Source organism: Nicrophorus vespilloides, unplaced genomic scaffold (genome assembly GCF_001412225.1).
Source record: "Nicrophorus vespilloides isolate i.1.1-1 unplaced genomic scaffold, Nicve_v1.0, whole genome shotgun sequence".
Classification (NCBI taxonomy): Eukaryota; Metazoa; Arthropoda; class Insecta; order Coleoptera; family Silphidae; genus Nicrophorus; species Nicrophorus vespilloides.
In genome coordinates this window covers 2,206-19,196 of record NW_017099250.1, presented here as the reverse complement: position 1 = coordinate 19,196, position 16,991 = coordinate 2,206, and the positions used below count along the sequence as shown (strand labels likewise).

Genomic DNA, 16,991 nt, shown 5'->3' with positions numbered 1-16,991 from the left:
ATAAATGACTTCTACCAATAAATCTATCAAGTAACGTCACTCAAAATAAATAATAACAAATATGTAAATTGTTAAAAGTAAAGAATGTTCTATCGATCATTAGCCACGTTTCGCACGGCTCCGACATACAAAATTGTCTTCGTCAGGCACGGTCAATCGGAATGGAACGAGCAACGACTGTTCACCGGTTGGTATGACTCCCAACTGACAGATATTGGCAAATGTGAAGCAAGAAAAGCAGGCAAAGCTCTAAAGAATGAATTCAAATTCGATATTGCGTATACATCCAAACTGAGCAGGGCTACAGAGACCCTACAATTAATCAAGTGCCAGACATTCCAGAAAACTATGAAAACTATTTCTCACTGGCGATTGAACGAGAGACATTACGGCGATTTGACAGGAAAGAGTAAGGAAGATCTTCGAAAAATCTATGGTAAAAAGCAGGTTCAACTTTGGAGGAGAAGTTTCAAAGCAATTCCACCTCCAATAAAGACGACAAATCCATTTTACGAGTGCATAGTTAATGACAATAGATACGATCAGGATTTAGATATAGACGATTTTCCCCGATGCGAATCTCTGAAAATGACAACGCAACGGGTTCTACCACTTTGGTACGATCAGATCGTACCAAACTTAAAGCAAGGCAAGAACATATTACTTGTAGCACATCATAACAGTTTAAGAGCAATCATTAAACACATCGAAGATGTCCCAGATGTTCTCATATCCAATTACCAATTACCAACAGGAACACCATTTGTATATACTTTAAACATGTACATGAAGGCTATTCCGAGTATTAGTCCTAGATTCATTGGCAGCAGAGATGACATCGAAGACGCGAGGAAATCATTCGGTTCCAGAAAGAACATCTGTAATCCTAATACAGTTAAATGTATAAAAAAATAAATAAAATCAATTTACACATGAACGTAATTTTGAAAAATTAATAACAACGCGATTTAAATAAAAGTGCGGATCATATAACGCTATTTATAAAAAAAAACAACTATGCGTTTAACGGTTCGTACAAGTTCCTTATGCAATGCATGCAATTACGCAATCCACTTCATTTGTTCTGGCTATTTTAGCATAATTATGAGTATGAGCTGTTGTGATCAATTATAGTACAATTTCTGCATTCCATACTGAACACAAGAAATCGCAATTCTCGGGACAGTGTTGGGTACAATAAAACATAATACAGAATGTATGCAAAGTAATTGAATTGATTATATTTTCAATTGATATAAGTATAGAGTCACTTTTACTGTTGAATCTTTTTTTTTGTTAGCATTTCTTTATTTAAAATTAGTAATGTAATTAGTATACATTATTATTTCTAATATCTTTAGTCGCTAAAGTAACATGAAGTAAATGTATGTATGTTTTTACAACCACCACTTTCAGAAATAATCCTTCATAAAAGCCTGTTCATAAATATTTATTCACTGTATACCAAATCTTTAGTTTTAACTTTATTGATTAAATAATGAAACGTAACGTAAAGACATAACAGATTGTATTTGACTAGAAATATTGAAAATTGAATTTGTGAAATTGGATTTACAAAACTCTTGGATATGTTTATAAAGTAGAATTAATAATGATTATTATTCAAACAATAATATAATCAATGGCTAGTGACCATAAGTCTTTCTGCCCTATGTATAATTATTTGAATACACTGATTATACTAAAGTAACAAGGCATATTGTCATATCTTCTATATTTATATTATATTCATCAATCAGCCCAAATTCACTATAGCCCGATTTGAAAAGTTTATAATAAACTTTTTTTTTTATATATTTAGCCTCTCAATGTTCTATTTTTGTTTTCTAGATTTTAAACCTTTTTGTCCTAATAATAGACAATTATTCAAATTAGACAAGATAGGCAACCAACCGTGCGCGGTAATATAATATATTCGAAACGTCATCGACATAAATACCTTAACATTGGAATGTTTATATTATGTAGTTAATAGAATGGATATAAACGAGTAAAGACTAATTTAATCAAACCAAAACATACGCAAACAATATCTTACGCATTTATTCGAGCGATGTACATTTTGCAAACGCTACTTTACGTATGCAAATTACAAAACTGTAAAGGTCATATTACACATACCATAATTAGTAATTACTCATCATTTCTTTTATTCGGTCCGTGGCAATTATGCAACTGTGCTTGTTGTAAATTGATTTCGTCTTTTCTCTTGTCAAAAAAGAAATAAATTGAATCGTCGATTGTGAGTAATATATATGTCCTATGATACAAATAAATATGTATCATGTATATGACCAGATTAATTATCGTGCATGTTAATATTTATAATGTTTTAATAATTTTGTTGAGACTCCCACTATGTTTATTTGTGACAAAAATGAATTAAAATTACTATTAATGATAATAAAATTATTATTAATGATATTGTTTATTAAGCTACGATCAAAAAGAAGTATCTATTCTAATTAGCACATATTTAAATGTTTTATTTTCTTATGATTTGTTTACATTCCACTCCTCTCAGTTACCATACGCGCCATTTCTTACCTTTTATATTTGAATCGTGGCGCACTAAAACTAGTTAAATAGACTTGTATATCTGGAGGCATATCGAACAAACTTTAAAAAAAGTTTATTATTTAATTATTGCAGTCAATTATTTTATACTTAAGTATAAAAAAATTAATAAATAAAAACACAATTCACATCATTGTAATATTACAAGTAGATTATTATTAGAGGTTTATTGGAGTTGATTAAAAAAAATTATTATTATAATTAAAATAACTTACAACTTATTGAATCGTTACTTAATTTTGAAGCATTTAAGTTAGTTTCAAATGAATGTAAATATTGTGCTATTGTATCAAAGGAGAGCCATTTAATATTGAATGTCTTTGTTCACCACTGTTTCAAGAATTTGGAATCTAGGGTTTTCTACAATTTTCCGATTCCAGAAACTATTTGACAAAGATATTCAATATTAAATGGTTCCAGTGTTTACTCTAAAATTTTCCGATTCCAAAAATTCTATTTAACAAATATATTGTATATTAAATAGTTTTAAGGTTTACTCTACAATTGTCCGATTCTAGAAACTCTGATGTATGCCAAAACGAAAGTAAAAACCTTCCTTATAAATGAAGAGGACAAGATGGAACATCTGTAATAAACACTATATTTGTTTTAATAAATATTAGTCATGATTCAAAAACATGATTGTTTTAATCAATATTTTCCAATATATATATTTCACTGCAACTTCGTTTTATTTTCTCCTCCGAGAATATATGCATTAATTATGAAAATGAAAAACAAATTTATCCCCACGTGTATAAGGAGGATATACAAAAACATCAGTTACAGAAATACATGAAACAACAGTTAGTGAAATTACAAAAAATATTCCTGCAATTATAAATTCTTATATGGTTTACTGTAGGTTTGTAAATAGTTACTAGATAATTTATTTTTTAATCTCATGGATTTATATATTTAAATTCCCTTTGGTTACAATTGGTGACTAATAAAGATTTTTATTATTATATTTGAATAGTTATATTCATTATTTGAACAAAAGTACAGACTTACTAAAAAATGATCGCGACCCAATTTTCTAATTAAAAAGTTATCGTGATCTACCAGATCTATTGAAATAAAGTGTTTTTTTTTAATATGTTTGAAAAATACTATCAGTAATTTTGATGCTAGACTTTTTGCAGCAAGAAACATAGTTACCCACCTGAAAATATTGAGAGCCACTCCTAAAGTTTTTGGTATAATAATAAAAAAAATCTGCATCATAATATATAATATTTTATTTATTAGTTGATCCACAACAAAATTCTTGAAACTATATTAGTTTTCTGAAAAAGTGCGGGGTCTTCCCTTTTTTAAATACTTTTTTTAACATTTACTCACGTTTTACTTAATTACTTATACATTCTAAATACATATTGAATATGGACTTTAAAAAATAAACTACAGAAAATAGTATGAGCTATTAGCGATTTTCGCGTAATAAGCATACAAATTCGAAGACATTAATATTATACGATGTCTTGAGGTTTACATGTATTAATCGAAAAATAATAAATTAAAAAAGGTTATTTAATATTATGATAAATAAAAAGTACAGAGATGAGCTTAAAGATGATTTTGTCACAATTTTGTCTCACATTACCAAAAATTGAAATCTGTTTATCTTAATTGTTAAAGATTTGACGTGGATGCTTTAAAAAGTAATATGCATCAAATAATTATAAGTTCGTGTATGTAATAGCAATCTTTCTATTTAATTAACCTTTTTAGATGGGTTCCGACTGACATCGAGGTAGTTTTCAGTGCTGGTTGTGGTCTTTCCTCTCTGAGAGGTCAAGTTAGGTAAGAGAGCAGTGAATGCCTCCGTGTACTCGGGCCAAGAGAAACTTCGTCCTCGCGCCTTCTCTGACTAAGCCAGAGGAGGATTCATATTGAATGGATGTACCCGAAAGGCAAGAACCCCAAATCGGGTAATTCATATACTGACCGATCATAAAAACCATGGAATAGAAGAGCTACACGAGAAAAGGAAGGGAATTCTTGCTATTCTTGCGTTTAAATCTTGGAGCCCACCTGTGTCAGTTTTTACCTGCGCATTCAGGTCCCCCACTCACTTACGCCCCGTTTACCTGTTCAACTACGTGGAGGTAACCTCCGAGCATTCAAGTCTCCAAAGAGTACGATTTATATATACTGTATCACGCGAAAACGGTGCTTTTTCGTGTGTAGTTCGTGTTGTGTGTGTTTTTTTTATTCCATTTTTTTTTCTCGATCACCGTCTATTAGCCTTTGGCTTTCCCACCTGTTCGCTACCCTTCAAAGAATCAGTGTAATCTTAGACCCGTGCCATCGGAACACAGCGGATCCGATACTTAAAACACTTAGGGACTTCGGGTTTTCATGTGCCTTATAAGTGTGCGAATCAATCGTTCTGTGTTGGATTGGAATTTTAAAAGGAATGTGGTAGAATAGGTGTGTTTGGTTTGTGTGTTGCCTCGCTTGCTGTTGCTGCTGCCGCTGCGTTGCTGACTTCAAACTCTCCATTTGATTACAAGAAATACAATATTTACCTACAATAAGGAAGCGATCGTATACATTAACAGGTAAACAATAGCAATTAATAATTAGAAATATGTGTGTACAAAATAGGAAGTTTGAAACAAGGTTGGTCAGATATTATATGCGAAAAAGAAACAGTAATTGAATGAAAAGAAACTTCCAAGCAGTAATATCCTCGTACCAGTACGTTGTTACATGCTAATGATACGTTACGCTACGTCAAACTTCGGATTTCAATCATTAAATACTAAGACACTGAATTAATACAGAATGAAAGGAAGAAAAAAGACAACGAGTATAAAAATTATTTTCTTTGTTTTAAAAGAGATACATGAATATTAAACGTCCGTAGATTGAATGCAAAGTAATATATGAGCTAGCGAATGTCTTTCTGTACCGGATAACAGTTTTTATTTACTAGAGTCCATATATTACCTATACCATTTATTACTAATCATTTATATATATGCTGCATGTATCAGCTTGCAACATCGCATTTTGTATGCTGCGTTGTCTATACTTTAAATTTATTCAAATTATTGATACAAAATTCATTCCTAGGATCAATATGTACCAAAAGAATGAATAAAATAGGCCTTAAACGTTTAAAAATGCATTTCAACAAGTATTCCTAGTAACTAAACCTATTGATCTAGATGCTCTAAAACCCAAATGCTAAATGTATTTTTCAAACAAAACAAAGTTTTTATTTTATTATATATATAGGATTAAATAATAAATGAAAAAAAAAGTGTTAGTGTAATTATCAATATGTTTATTTAGACAAGTAAAATACAATACTTATAGTGAAGAGTTACGCAAATAATTGGGTAATAGGATCATATGAATATTTTGAAAAGAAACCAAATTGATTAGAGGAATAAAATCAAAAGCATCGCAAATTTTAAGTGTGTAAAGTATCGTATGTTTTAATTCCAGTTATATTGAGTGCAGAATGGATTCACAATTACTCGGTTTGTTTCACCAGATCACAAAAGATCTGATGTGAATTTAGAAAATGCATGGAAGCGGTTAAGAATACAATTCAGTCCCATTCCTTTTTTACACACATAATTGGATATCATTAACCATTTGAACACAGAAACCAAATTAAATATCCACAATATGCTTCTACGTACAAATGCTTCTGTATGCAGTGGTCTCCAAGTAATGTTCCCATCATTAACATAGGAAAGGAAACGTTCATATACCTGCATATATACAGCGGCGATAAAACATAATTCCATTGCAATTTCAATGGAATAACAGAAAAAATAAATATATTTATTTATAGAGAATAATAGTAAATGCAACTTCTTGGGAATATATATGAACTACTATTAATTAAATTACATTATGTTGAAAAGAAACGGTTGCTAGATCTCTTAAGAAACTAGTAGGTTTAACCAATCCGAAAATCTGATTTTTTATGGTTATTATAACTAAGAAAGAGTCATGACTATTTTCCTATAAAATTTAATAATCCATACTAAAATATTTATGAAATATCAAAATATTAATTATAGAAATGTAATTTAATGTAAATAATATAATTGTACATTGCAATTATTCTGAAAAATGAACCTGTAGGGCATACAAATATACATTTCTATAATCGTTCATATGCTACATTCTGCCGCAACAGTGAGTTCAACTGAATCGTGCATTTATAAACTACGTCAAAATGGCTGTCGTAAAGAACATTAAGTTTGTTAACGTTCTTTACATAATTCCAGAAATTGCATATTATAAACAAAACATGAGCAATAATTTGTATTTTACCATTCATCGGCTGCAGTTAAGATGACTAAAAGATGCAAATTGTACAAAGATTCACTGAGAAGATCACTGTTTTATAAATAGTGATTATGATACCGCATACCGCGATATGCGGATAGTTGCAAACATGAATCGTCATGTTTGTTTTTTATCTGAAAATTCCACCGGACGTAATAATAGTGCATTTATGCACAAAAACCCACAGGTTGGTGCATTACCATGGAATTCGTGCAATGCATACAACAAAATAAATAAACGAAGTGATTAGCAATCTGTCTTTCTCTTTGCAATGATTAGCATAATGTGTGTGTGCGACGTGTGGAGGGGATTGAATGCAATATGTCGAATGATTAACATTGGAAATCCGACGTTCATTAGTTTCTACATAAATATGTTTTCTAATTGCTCACGAAAGAAAATAATGGAAGACCGAATTTCCGTCATTCGTCTTTCTTACATTACATATTTTCTTTTTTCATTTTATATTACGATAATTATAAAAAATATATATTTGCTTTTTAAATTAAATAATTAAATACTGAAATTTCTCTTGTCGCAATTCGTATATTAATCGTAATAATAATATTACATATAATTTCGTACAATAATTTACTACTTATATCTAATTTATAAGAAAATCATATAACTTTTTATGATATTTTGTCGTTTATTTTGTAATTCTTTATTGTAACAGTCAAAATATATTAACATTTTCATATTGTTATAATAATAAAACAAAAAAGATTAACAAAAAAGATTAGCAAAAGACCCTTTATGTTATAATTTATTTCTTCATTATAGATCAGTAGATTAACTTTATTCACTTTGCTAATATCTCAGTATGATATAAAATTATTAAAAATTACCTAGTACTTTTAGGAATTCTGTGGATTACCTAGTAATTGTTTAGAATTATAAATAATAGTAATGATACACTTGGCCTCTGATTATATTAATATATAAAAAAAAATGTCAATAGGTTCAATATGTTGCAGTACTATAAAAAATACTATGTATACACAGTAAATTTTGTAATATTTGAATACACTTGAAAACTTTATTTCATTGAATTCGTTGAGCATAACATTTGATGCTTAAGCAATTGAGTTTATCACTTGATTCTTGTTTGCTATAAGAATATATATACAGGTTTGTCAATAGTTTTTATTTAATTGCAACAATAAACTTAACAAACTGCAATTACTCAAAAATTGCAAAATATATTTAATTACAACGATCAAATTACATATTAATCAGTTTTGTTCCAATTAGAATTTAATATCAATATTTCCGAAATATTTATATAATCATTTTAATTGACCAAAATTTATATCAAAGAGTTTAAATAATATAAGTAAAATATTTTCTGTAATTAATTTTAAATTGCCTATCGACAATTGGTCTTTCTGTCCTAACCAATTGTCGATAGGCCTTTCCAACATGTCAATTTGGTTTTATTTTATTAATTATTTATATAATTTATTAATAATAATTATATAAATCATGAAATGTAACTTAATTTTGCTGTAAAACAAGACTTTTTCAGAAGATTAATTATTTTCTTTCGACCTTAAGTTTTACAAGTTTATTATTCATATTTGTGTCTAGTATTACCAGAATTCGCATATTAAACCAACCATAATATTATTGAGGTAAATTATTTAGTTACCACAATGAAAGTAATGCAATATAGCAAAAAAATGCGTTTCCATCAATTTCAATGCATTCGAAACTTGTGTTTTAGCGGTTTTAACAGTGCATATTATAAATTTCCATTAGAACAAATGAAAATACTATTTGATTTCGAAATTTCTAACAATAAATTGAAGTTTGTACAACTCTCACCTTGTTGCAACAGAACTAACGACGGTGCACGAATAGTATAATGTTTTTTTTTCATTTGACATAACTTTAGGCGCGAGCCAAAATCAAACGAAAAAAAAAATGAAATAAAAGCTACGAGGAATGTGAAGCATCGCAATGTTGAAATTACGTGTGTAAAAGTTGTCTTGCATTCTTGAGCATCACGATTGGCCGTGGAATAACAATCGAATGTGTATAATAAGGCGACGTTGCTAATTAGAAAGGCGGATTTATTTAAAAAAATCTTTTTTTGTGGGCTTTTCCATACAATGAAAATTAGACATCCTGTATATTGCCAGATCATTTACCTCCGGCGCGCAAGAGATCCACCTATTGTTCTCGCACTCGTTAGTATTAGGCTCGATGCGTCGTCGATTGCAATTATGTTGGCAATGGTGGAATTGTAACGGTTCTAATTTATTTCCTTCTGCTCTTTTCCAGGAGATCGCGCCAAAATGACAAATTCTTGATACCAACACCGACTGCATTCATCTAACCGGAGAGACTTGGACTCCAAAAGACAGACAGAAAGCGATATAGAAGAACCTCGATAAATTAATTGCGAAAGGATAATTAGGTGCAATCATGTCAGAGTCGACACCGATTTGCCGCTGCAGGGTTCTGTATTTGGGCAGCTCCGTACCGCAACAAACCAAAGATGGACTGCAAGGAATCCAGGAGCCTTTGCAAGAACTGTATCCAGATCAAGGAGCGACCGGGGCCAGAGGGATCGATAGCTGGCTGAGTGTCTGGTCCAACGGCATACTGCTCGAAAACGTCGATGAGAACCACAAGAAGATCACCAGATTCTTCCCAATCGAGAGCCTCCACTATTGCGCTGCGATTAGGTAAAACATTACAGAGACAAAGACCTCAACCATTTTGCCGGAGTATAGCTTTTCCCTGCTGTCGCCGCAGGAAACACGCAGTTTAATAATATAATAATAGTTATATGACAGTCATGCGATAAACAGCAATGAGTCGAGCGCGGCGGAATGATGGGGAATGCATGCATTTAGCCTTGAATTCCATGAAGTCCCGTGCATTTATTACTTTTCATTCAACATCGGCTAAGCGAGTTACGTAAACGGGTGGTCAACAAAATAAGATACGCATTGACATCCAATAACAACTAATTTAAATTTAGAAAATGACATCGACTATTGCGTACCAACTTTGCGCACTTTTTATTTATATGTCATTGATATTTGAAAAGTATACGACGGAAAATGTTTATCGACTACAAAATAACCTTTTTGCATTTAATTGTACAAAAAAAAACTGGATAATCAAATAATTTAACGCGGTTATCTATTATGTCTGGCCATTAAATGTAATTCAAGACAAAAAAAAACCTACTTCAATTTTGGAAAAGATAGTTCTACTTAACCGCTCATAACGTCTGTTTACCACACATGACTATAAACCAAATTTTTACTAAATAGCCATTTCAGAAACAAGTTCTCGAATAACTGTTGAATCGAGCATTTTCACCTATGCGAGAATCCGCTCTTTGTCCTTAATTATAGTCCTCGTATTTGAACATGGTCATTTTCATGGTCACATCGCAAGCTTCATTAATTCAAAGGGGAAATCTATTTGTATTTCTATCAAATATTTATATATGAAATATTTATATCGCAATATATGCGAAGAAGTTGATAATAATTTGAAATTTCTTAATACGGCAATAGTCCTTAATATTAATATTACTATCATACAACGTTTTAACTACCAATCAATATATTCTAAGCGGTTTTATGCGCTATGATTTATAAAGGATAGTAGAAGCAAATTGCATTTACGGCTGTGTGAAATAATTAATTTGTTTTAACGGTGATTAAGTGATTAGTGGTTGGTAGACCTGCGAACTTAATTTCCGTTTCAATCCCGTAACAACGGATTTCAAATTACTCATATACGTATTGATAATCATTCGCCAAGTGCTTTATCCTTGTTCTAATATTATCAATTTAAATTCGATGCAAGAAATCAGATATTTTTTATCCCAAGGCCTCCAACGGCATTCATACATAAAATCATATGAAAATCAACATCATTGTTAATTCTTTGTTAATTTAACATATAATTAAGTATTCTCTGGGATCTATCTTTTTACAACTCACTCGTTGTCACGTCAACGAGAAAAGTAAGCTTATAGCTTTCCTCGCTACATTCCATGCACATTCATTTGAATAGTTTGTTTTTTCTTCCCATAACCGCATTCCTATTTCATATCGCACCAGAACATATTACGATCTATTGTGCTTCTGGGGATTTTTCACTTAATTAATTAGAAACAATTTGAAATATTAAAAAGTAGTAATATGTTGTTGTTTATAATAGAAACTTTATGACAATAAGTAAATATTTAACATTTAATGTAGACGCGTCAAAATAATTACATGCAGTAAATTTAAAAACATAATAATTAAGATGCACCGTAAACCGGATGTAAATATCTCAGTGTAATTGATGTACGCCGATTGATTAATAAAACTGAAATTAATTGTCATAGCAACGTGACCGACAAAAACTTTCTCCGTTCCATAATAGTCGTATTACAAAAAGGCAGCCGAACGATATTTTGTAAATGAAAAGTGTGAAAATGTTTTTGGCACGTGTTTACTTCCATTTTGCTAGCTCGACATACTAATAAGTTTGCAATCATGCAATGCACTGTGTGGTAATTGCAAAAGCAGATTGATTTCATGTGCATAACACCTATTTCTCCGCAATTAGCTTTGTAATTGATCTCGCCAACCGATGGACTGTACTTTTTTTTAAACGTTCGAGTAGCACACGTAATGGATTAAATCATTGCATCCGAACTATTACACAATTTCTAAATGTAGCTTCAAACTTGAAATTCTTAAATAAAAATAATGTGAACCTACGTATGGACATTTTCATATTTAAATTTATTTTCAAATGGATCAACATTTGAATTCTATACTTTTTGTTTTAAATTTAATTTTAGAACGCTATATTAAGATAGATTATTAATATATAAAAAATAAGATGTAAACTAAAATAAATACATATACATATGTTATTTTAATAATTAAGAAATGCCATTTTAAAGGTGTGACCTTACATCTATGGGACTGTAATTAGTATTATGCAGCAAATATTTTTAAAATTTTTAAGTATGTCACTTTGACACAGCTTCGATGAACTATATTGAAATATGGTCGTTACATATAATTGAATGACCAAATATTTAAAAAAAACGAGAAAGCGGTATAAGTATTAACTGTATATTTTTGAAGAAATTAATTAATACTTACTTAACTTAATACTTAACGAAAAGATCCAATTTCTTCTTTGCATTATATTCACATAAACTCTCACGATAATTATGCAATGCATGACTTTTGAGATTCCACAAATGAAGTTTACTTTCTTTCGATGATGTTTATTTCTGTAATTAACTATCAAACTATTTATTTCTATTAATTGTAGTCAATAGTACAGTTAATTAGGAATCCTGCAATGCGTATAACGAGCAAATAATAAACGGTTGTAATGTAATTCCCGCAAGTGTATATATTTCTTCTTGGAACGAGGTCTGAGATAATAAAGAATGGAATGTCGAGAAAGTTGAGGATTGGAGACACCGGAGCGCCCAAGGGTGTGTATCCAAATGCAAGAACCCAATTTTAAAGTCTGCCATCGGAGAGATCAAGTACTGTTGGATTAATTATATTTCTTGTATCCTCCGCTTTTCGTTTATAAAAATAATACATATGTACATTGCAATCCAAAAAATACGCACGTACCGATTTTATGATTGTGACGTACAAAAACTTATGCAATTTAAAGGAGTTTCATTCGATTTCGTTCCTGCAGAGCTATTTACTTAATTTGGAAATATTCGTCAATTATGTAATTCCATCGAAAAAAAATACATTTATCGCCGAAAAGAGGAACTTCGCGAAGCGTATACCGACAAAAAATAGAAAGGAATCTAAAAATAGTCCATTGAAATCATTCATTGAACAAAATCAAAAATATAAATAACAATGATTCATTGTCTTAGAGGATGATGATTTAAGAATTACAATATTAAAAAATTTCTGGTATTGTTTACTTCTATCAAAAATGTATATACATCTCTAAATTAATACTTTTTTAATGAAGTATACTTTAATGTGCCTATATAAAATTCTAAATATTCATGAGTATGAAAATGATTTATGAATTACATATTATTTTAAACATTCTAATATTGCATCTCAAATTTCAGAGTTTCAGTTTTCTGTCATAAATCAAAATCGGTTATATCAATTCGATCAATTCGATTTTAATATTTACATAGTTTCGATTTAAATTTAAACATGAATATTCAATGTGTTAAGTCAAAAAAATCACATTACTGTATTATATTAATTGATATTTGTTAGTAACATATTTATAATTACTGCTATGAAATTTAAAGAACTTCACAGACTAACTTAATTGTCTATTTACAAATTTCTAAGGAACTCGCATATAGTAATTCCTTGATAGTCGATGTTTAGTTCTACGCTCCTAGAAACTGTCTTTAACTGAGCTTATGCATTATTTATTCTATTATAACGAATTCCCGCCTTAATAAATAATTAAATATACTTTTTTTTTGCATTATTTTATGACTTTTACATTTCAAGTCAATTGAAACACAATATTTATTAATATTGCAGATTGTGAAAAAATGTACTGAATTGATATTAAGAGAATTAAATGACTGTACTTGTTAATCAGAGGGGTATTTGTGACGTAATAACAGTAATATGTGCCAGTGTATGTGAGAAAACAAAGCGATATTTGCTCGAGTACCGTTCGGACTAACAAATATTTTTGTTTACACAACACATGAACGCACACATAAAATACTTCTTATATAAACTTAACGGTCCGTTTTACTTGCGAAATACACGAAAAGTGAAAGATTCGGATATTCTACAAACGGCTTACTGCCCGATTTCATTACTCCTCTAAATTTGCATTTATTCAACAGGTACGTTTTGGTTCCGGAGAAGAATACATTGCACAATCCGAGCCCGAGGTTTCTGCCCCTTGACTCGCCGTTCGCGCGGACCCCCAATCCCGTACATCCACCATTATTCGCCGCAATCCTGAGAAGAACAACTGGGATTAAGGTTCTTGAATGTCATGCCTTCATATGCAAACGGGAAGTTGCAGCTAACGCTCTGGTCAGGTGCTGCTTCCACGCGTACGCGGATTCTTCGTACGCGAAGCAGGTGGATACCAATGGTAGTATTTACGGGACTTTGGCTCCATCGACCTCTGAGGAGAGGTCAGCTAAAGATAAGGTAGAGGAGTGGAAGATGAGCAGATCGCAAAGCGGCTCGTCGATGACGATCAACACGATCGGGAACTCAAAGGACGACATCAGTATTTACAACGGAGACGAGAACCATAAGGTTTGGGTAGGATCCCAGGACAATCTGGATGGGATCTACGATGTATATTCGACCTCGACTATTAGCAGACCTAGTCGTCCTCGACAAATCTCACAGCCGGTCTCGGTTGTCCCTCCACCACCAATGAAAGAGAAGAATAAGAAGCGTAACAAGAAACTGTTGGCAGGCTCCAAGGAAGAACTCTACCCTCTGATGAACGGGAAAGCGAACAGCGTGTCAGGAACGATGATGAAACCCAAGAACAATCCGGCGATGATGCCCCAACAGCCCATATACATCATGGCACATCCTCATTCCCATCCGCAGACCTTACCTAACCCCAAGTTTTTCAAGCAATACGGGAACACATTCTCGCACCGTCCTAGGGGCAATAAAATGCTGATCCCGGGCCCAAGACCGATCCCTCCACCTCTGGTACCTGTGACATTAATACCAGGTCCCGGCACGATGCCCAAAACTAAACGCAACAAGAAGCAACCGCAAGTAATGGAAGAACCCATTTACATGCCCAGCTCCAGAGCGCTGAGCCCTATCGCAAGCTACCAGCCTGTCAATTTCCCACACGAAGCATATCTAATGCAGCAATACGCGACGATGGAATCTCAAACGAAAGCAAATAAAAAGGGCAGCAAAGAAAAGCAGAGTAAGATGAGTAAAAAGCTAGCGCAGAGCATGAACGGACTTGACGAACCTCAGAACCTGGACGAGAGTCCCTACAACACTGGTATTTATAGAAAAAAAGGTCACCTTAACGAACGAGCGTTCAGCTACTCTATCAGGCAAGAACATAGGTCCCGTAGCTACGGCAGCCTTGCCAATCTAAAATTTGCAACGCCCATACCAAACGGGAATGATGTAAGTATACAACAAAATCATGCAATAAACACAACATTACTAATTCCTTTCATTCGATTCAGGTGGAAGACAGGGAAGATATGAAGAAGGAACGAGAAATTATGCAAATGGTACAAGACTTAGATTTATCAGGAGACGAAATCGAGAGATCAGAGGTACCCAGAGGAATGTATGAAGCGCGTGGAGGACCACCGCCGATGTTAGTCCAGGGCGGCCAAATGAACGGAAGAGGACATCGTAGATAAAGTTGTACGTGTTATTTGCAATGCTACTATAATGTGCAAGGTTATAAACATATTTATTGCATATTTACGTATCATAATAACCATGTTATTATGGGTAAAAAGTTAATAATTCGCGAAACAAATTATCAATTTCGTTAACAAAAATATTAATGATGCTATAAATAAACGCATTAATTATTTTTTTTTATAATGAAGAGCAACGAATCAAATAAATCGAAGAAAATAACGATACGTCTGTAAATAAATGTTGAAATTTTTTATGGAAAAAAGTATAAATTGAACCACATGTTACTTATATAATTGTTAACAATTATTATAATTTCTTTTTAATTTGTTAGAACCAAATGATATTTTATTATTTAAATATTTTACTGTTCAGTTTATTTGTTTGTTGTAAATACTTGACGAGAAAGAGAATGTATTATTGTAATTATTATATGTTTATTGTTTTGTCGCAGTAACAATGAAGCCAGTAAAATTATCATGTATATGTGTGCTCAAACTATAAACGAAACTATAAAATTTCCTGAATAAAAAATTGGAAATATATGTTTAATAATTACATGCTTCAACTGGCGTTACATAAATACGTATTTTAATATTTATTAGCTTGCAGTGCTTACAAGATTGTCAAAGTTTAATACAATTATTTGTTTACCATAAGCACGGTCAGGTTTTTTACCGATTCTAACAAGATCTGTGTTTAGAACATTAAATTAACGGCTAGTCTGAAACCATATAATATTCAAAATCAATTACGTAAACGTTGAGACATTCTGTATTTGCTACGAAATATGTAATGTAATAACATTAATTTTCTTTTGTATCTAATTACTTTGTATACGCATATCATACAGATATCTTAATCAAATATCATCATAAATTTGCAACGATTTTTATTACTATACGAAAATCGCTCCAAATCTGAGATTTTTTGCTGAATGTAGTAATTTGATGCATTTTACTGGTTATTTAAAATTAATTAAAATAAATTCTTTTCAACCCGACTTAATATTATTATTCGAATAAAAGTTAATTAGTTTAAGCAATGTAATAAGTACAGAGAGGGACAGAGAAACATAATTGTTATTATTTTTTTAGTTATTAAGTTTAATCATTTACAATATCGCATAGTACGTTTAAACAAACCATATAATATATTATTTTTAATAAATTTAAGGAATCCTTGAGGATTCGGGAATTGCATGCAATTGTTTAATTATGTCTGATTGTACCCGTGGGACAGGAAGTAGTTGATGTAAAAAAAATATATATATTATTAATGTATGTAAGTGCCATTTATTGTGTACACAAGTTTTAAATAAATTATTAAATAAAAAAAATCCTAAAATTCCTTAATTATATTTTTAAAATGCAGATTATACGTTGTTGTTATAATCCTTATCTATTAACATTAGTAAAAAAAAGTTTAATTTTGATTTTGTAACTCAGTGGTCGCCGACCAAATTTATTTAAATTTTTGGTATTTATTTTATTCTGATTCTACATGCTTTTGCAATTTTCGCCTTATGTTGTATGTTTATAACAGTCATAGTACAAAAGCAGATGTAAGTACTATTTCATATTAAGTCTTACTTTTATAGAAAAAAATATCAAAGTAGTGGTGTACGAGATTTAAACAAATGTGTTGATTGGTCAGTGACGTCAGAATTAACACTAAATGTACCAACATTGTATG

The 16,991-nt window shown here is 31.2% G+C and overlaps 2 protein-coding genes across 2 annotated transcripts; both read left to right on the top strand.

Moving 5' to 3' along the window:
• The first annotated feature begins 84 nt into the window (after positions 1–84).
• On the top strand, positions 85–915 carry LOC108564259 (2,3-bisphosphoglycerate-dependent phosphoglycerate mutase-like). Its single transcript, XM_017923253.1, has one exon. The coding sequence runs from the start codon at positions 85–87 to the stop codon at positions 913–915; it is 831 nt and encodes a 276-aa protein (XP_017778742.1).
• Positions 916–4,690: 3,775 nt separating this feature from the next.
• LOC108564261 lies at positions 4,691–15,547 on the top strand. The gene is made up of 4 exons (XM_017923256.1): positions 4,691–5,165; positions 9,205–9,611; positions 13,766–15,047; positions 15,110–15,547. Exons 2-4 carry the CDS (start codon positions 9,349–9,351, stop codon positions 15,290–15,292), a joined length of 1,728 nt encoding a protein of 575 aa, XP_017778745.1. The 5' UTR covers positions 4,691–5,165; positions 9,205–9,348; the 3' UTR covers positions 15,293–15,547.
• The last annotated feature ends 1,444 nt before the right edge of the window (positions 15,548–16,991 follow it).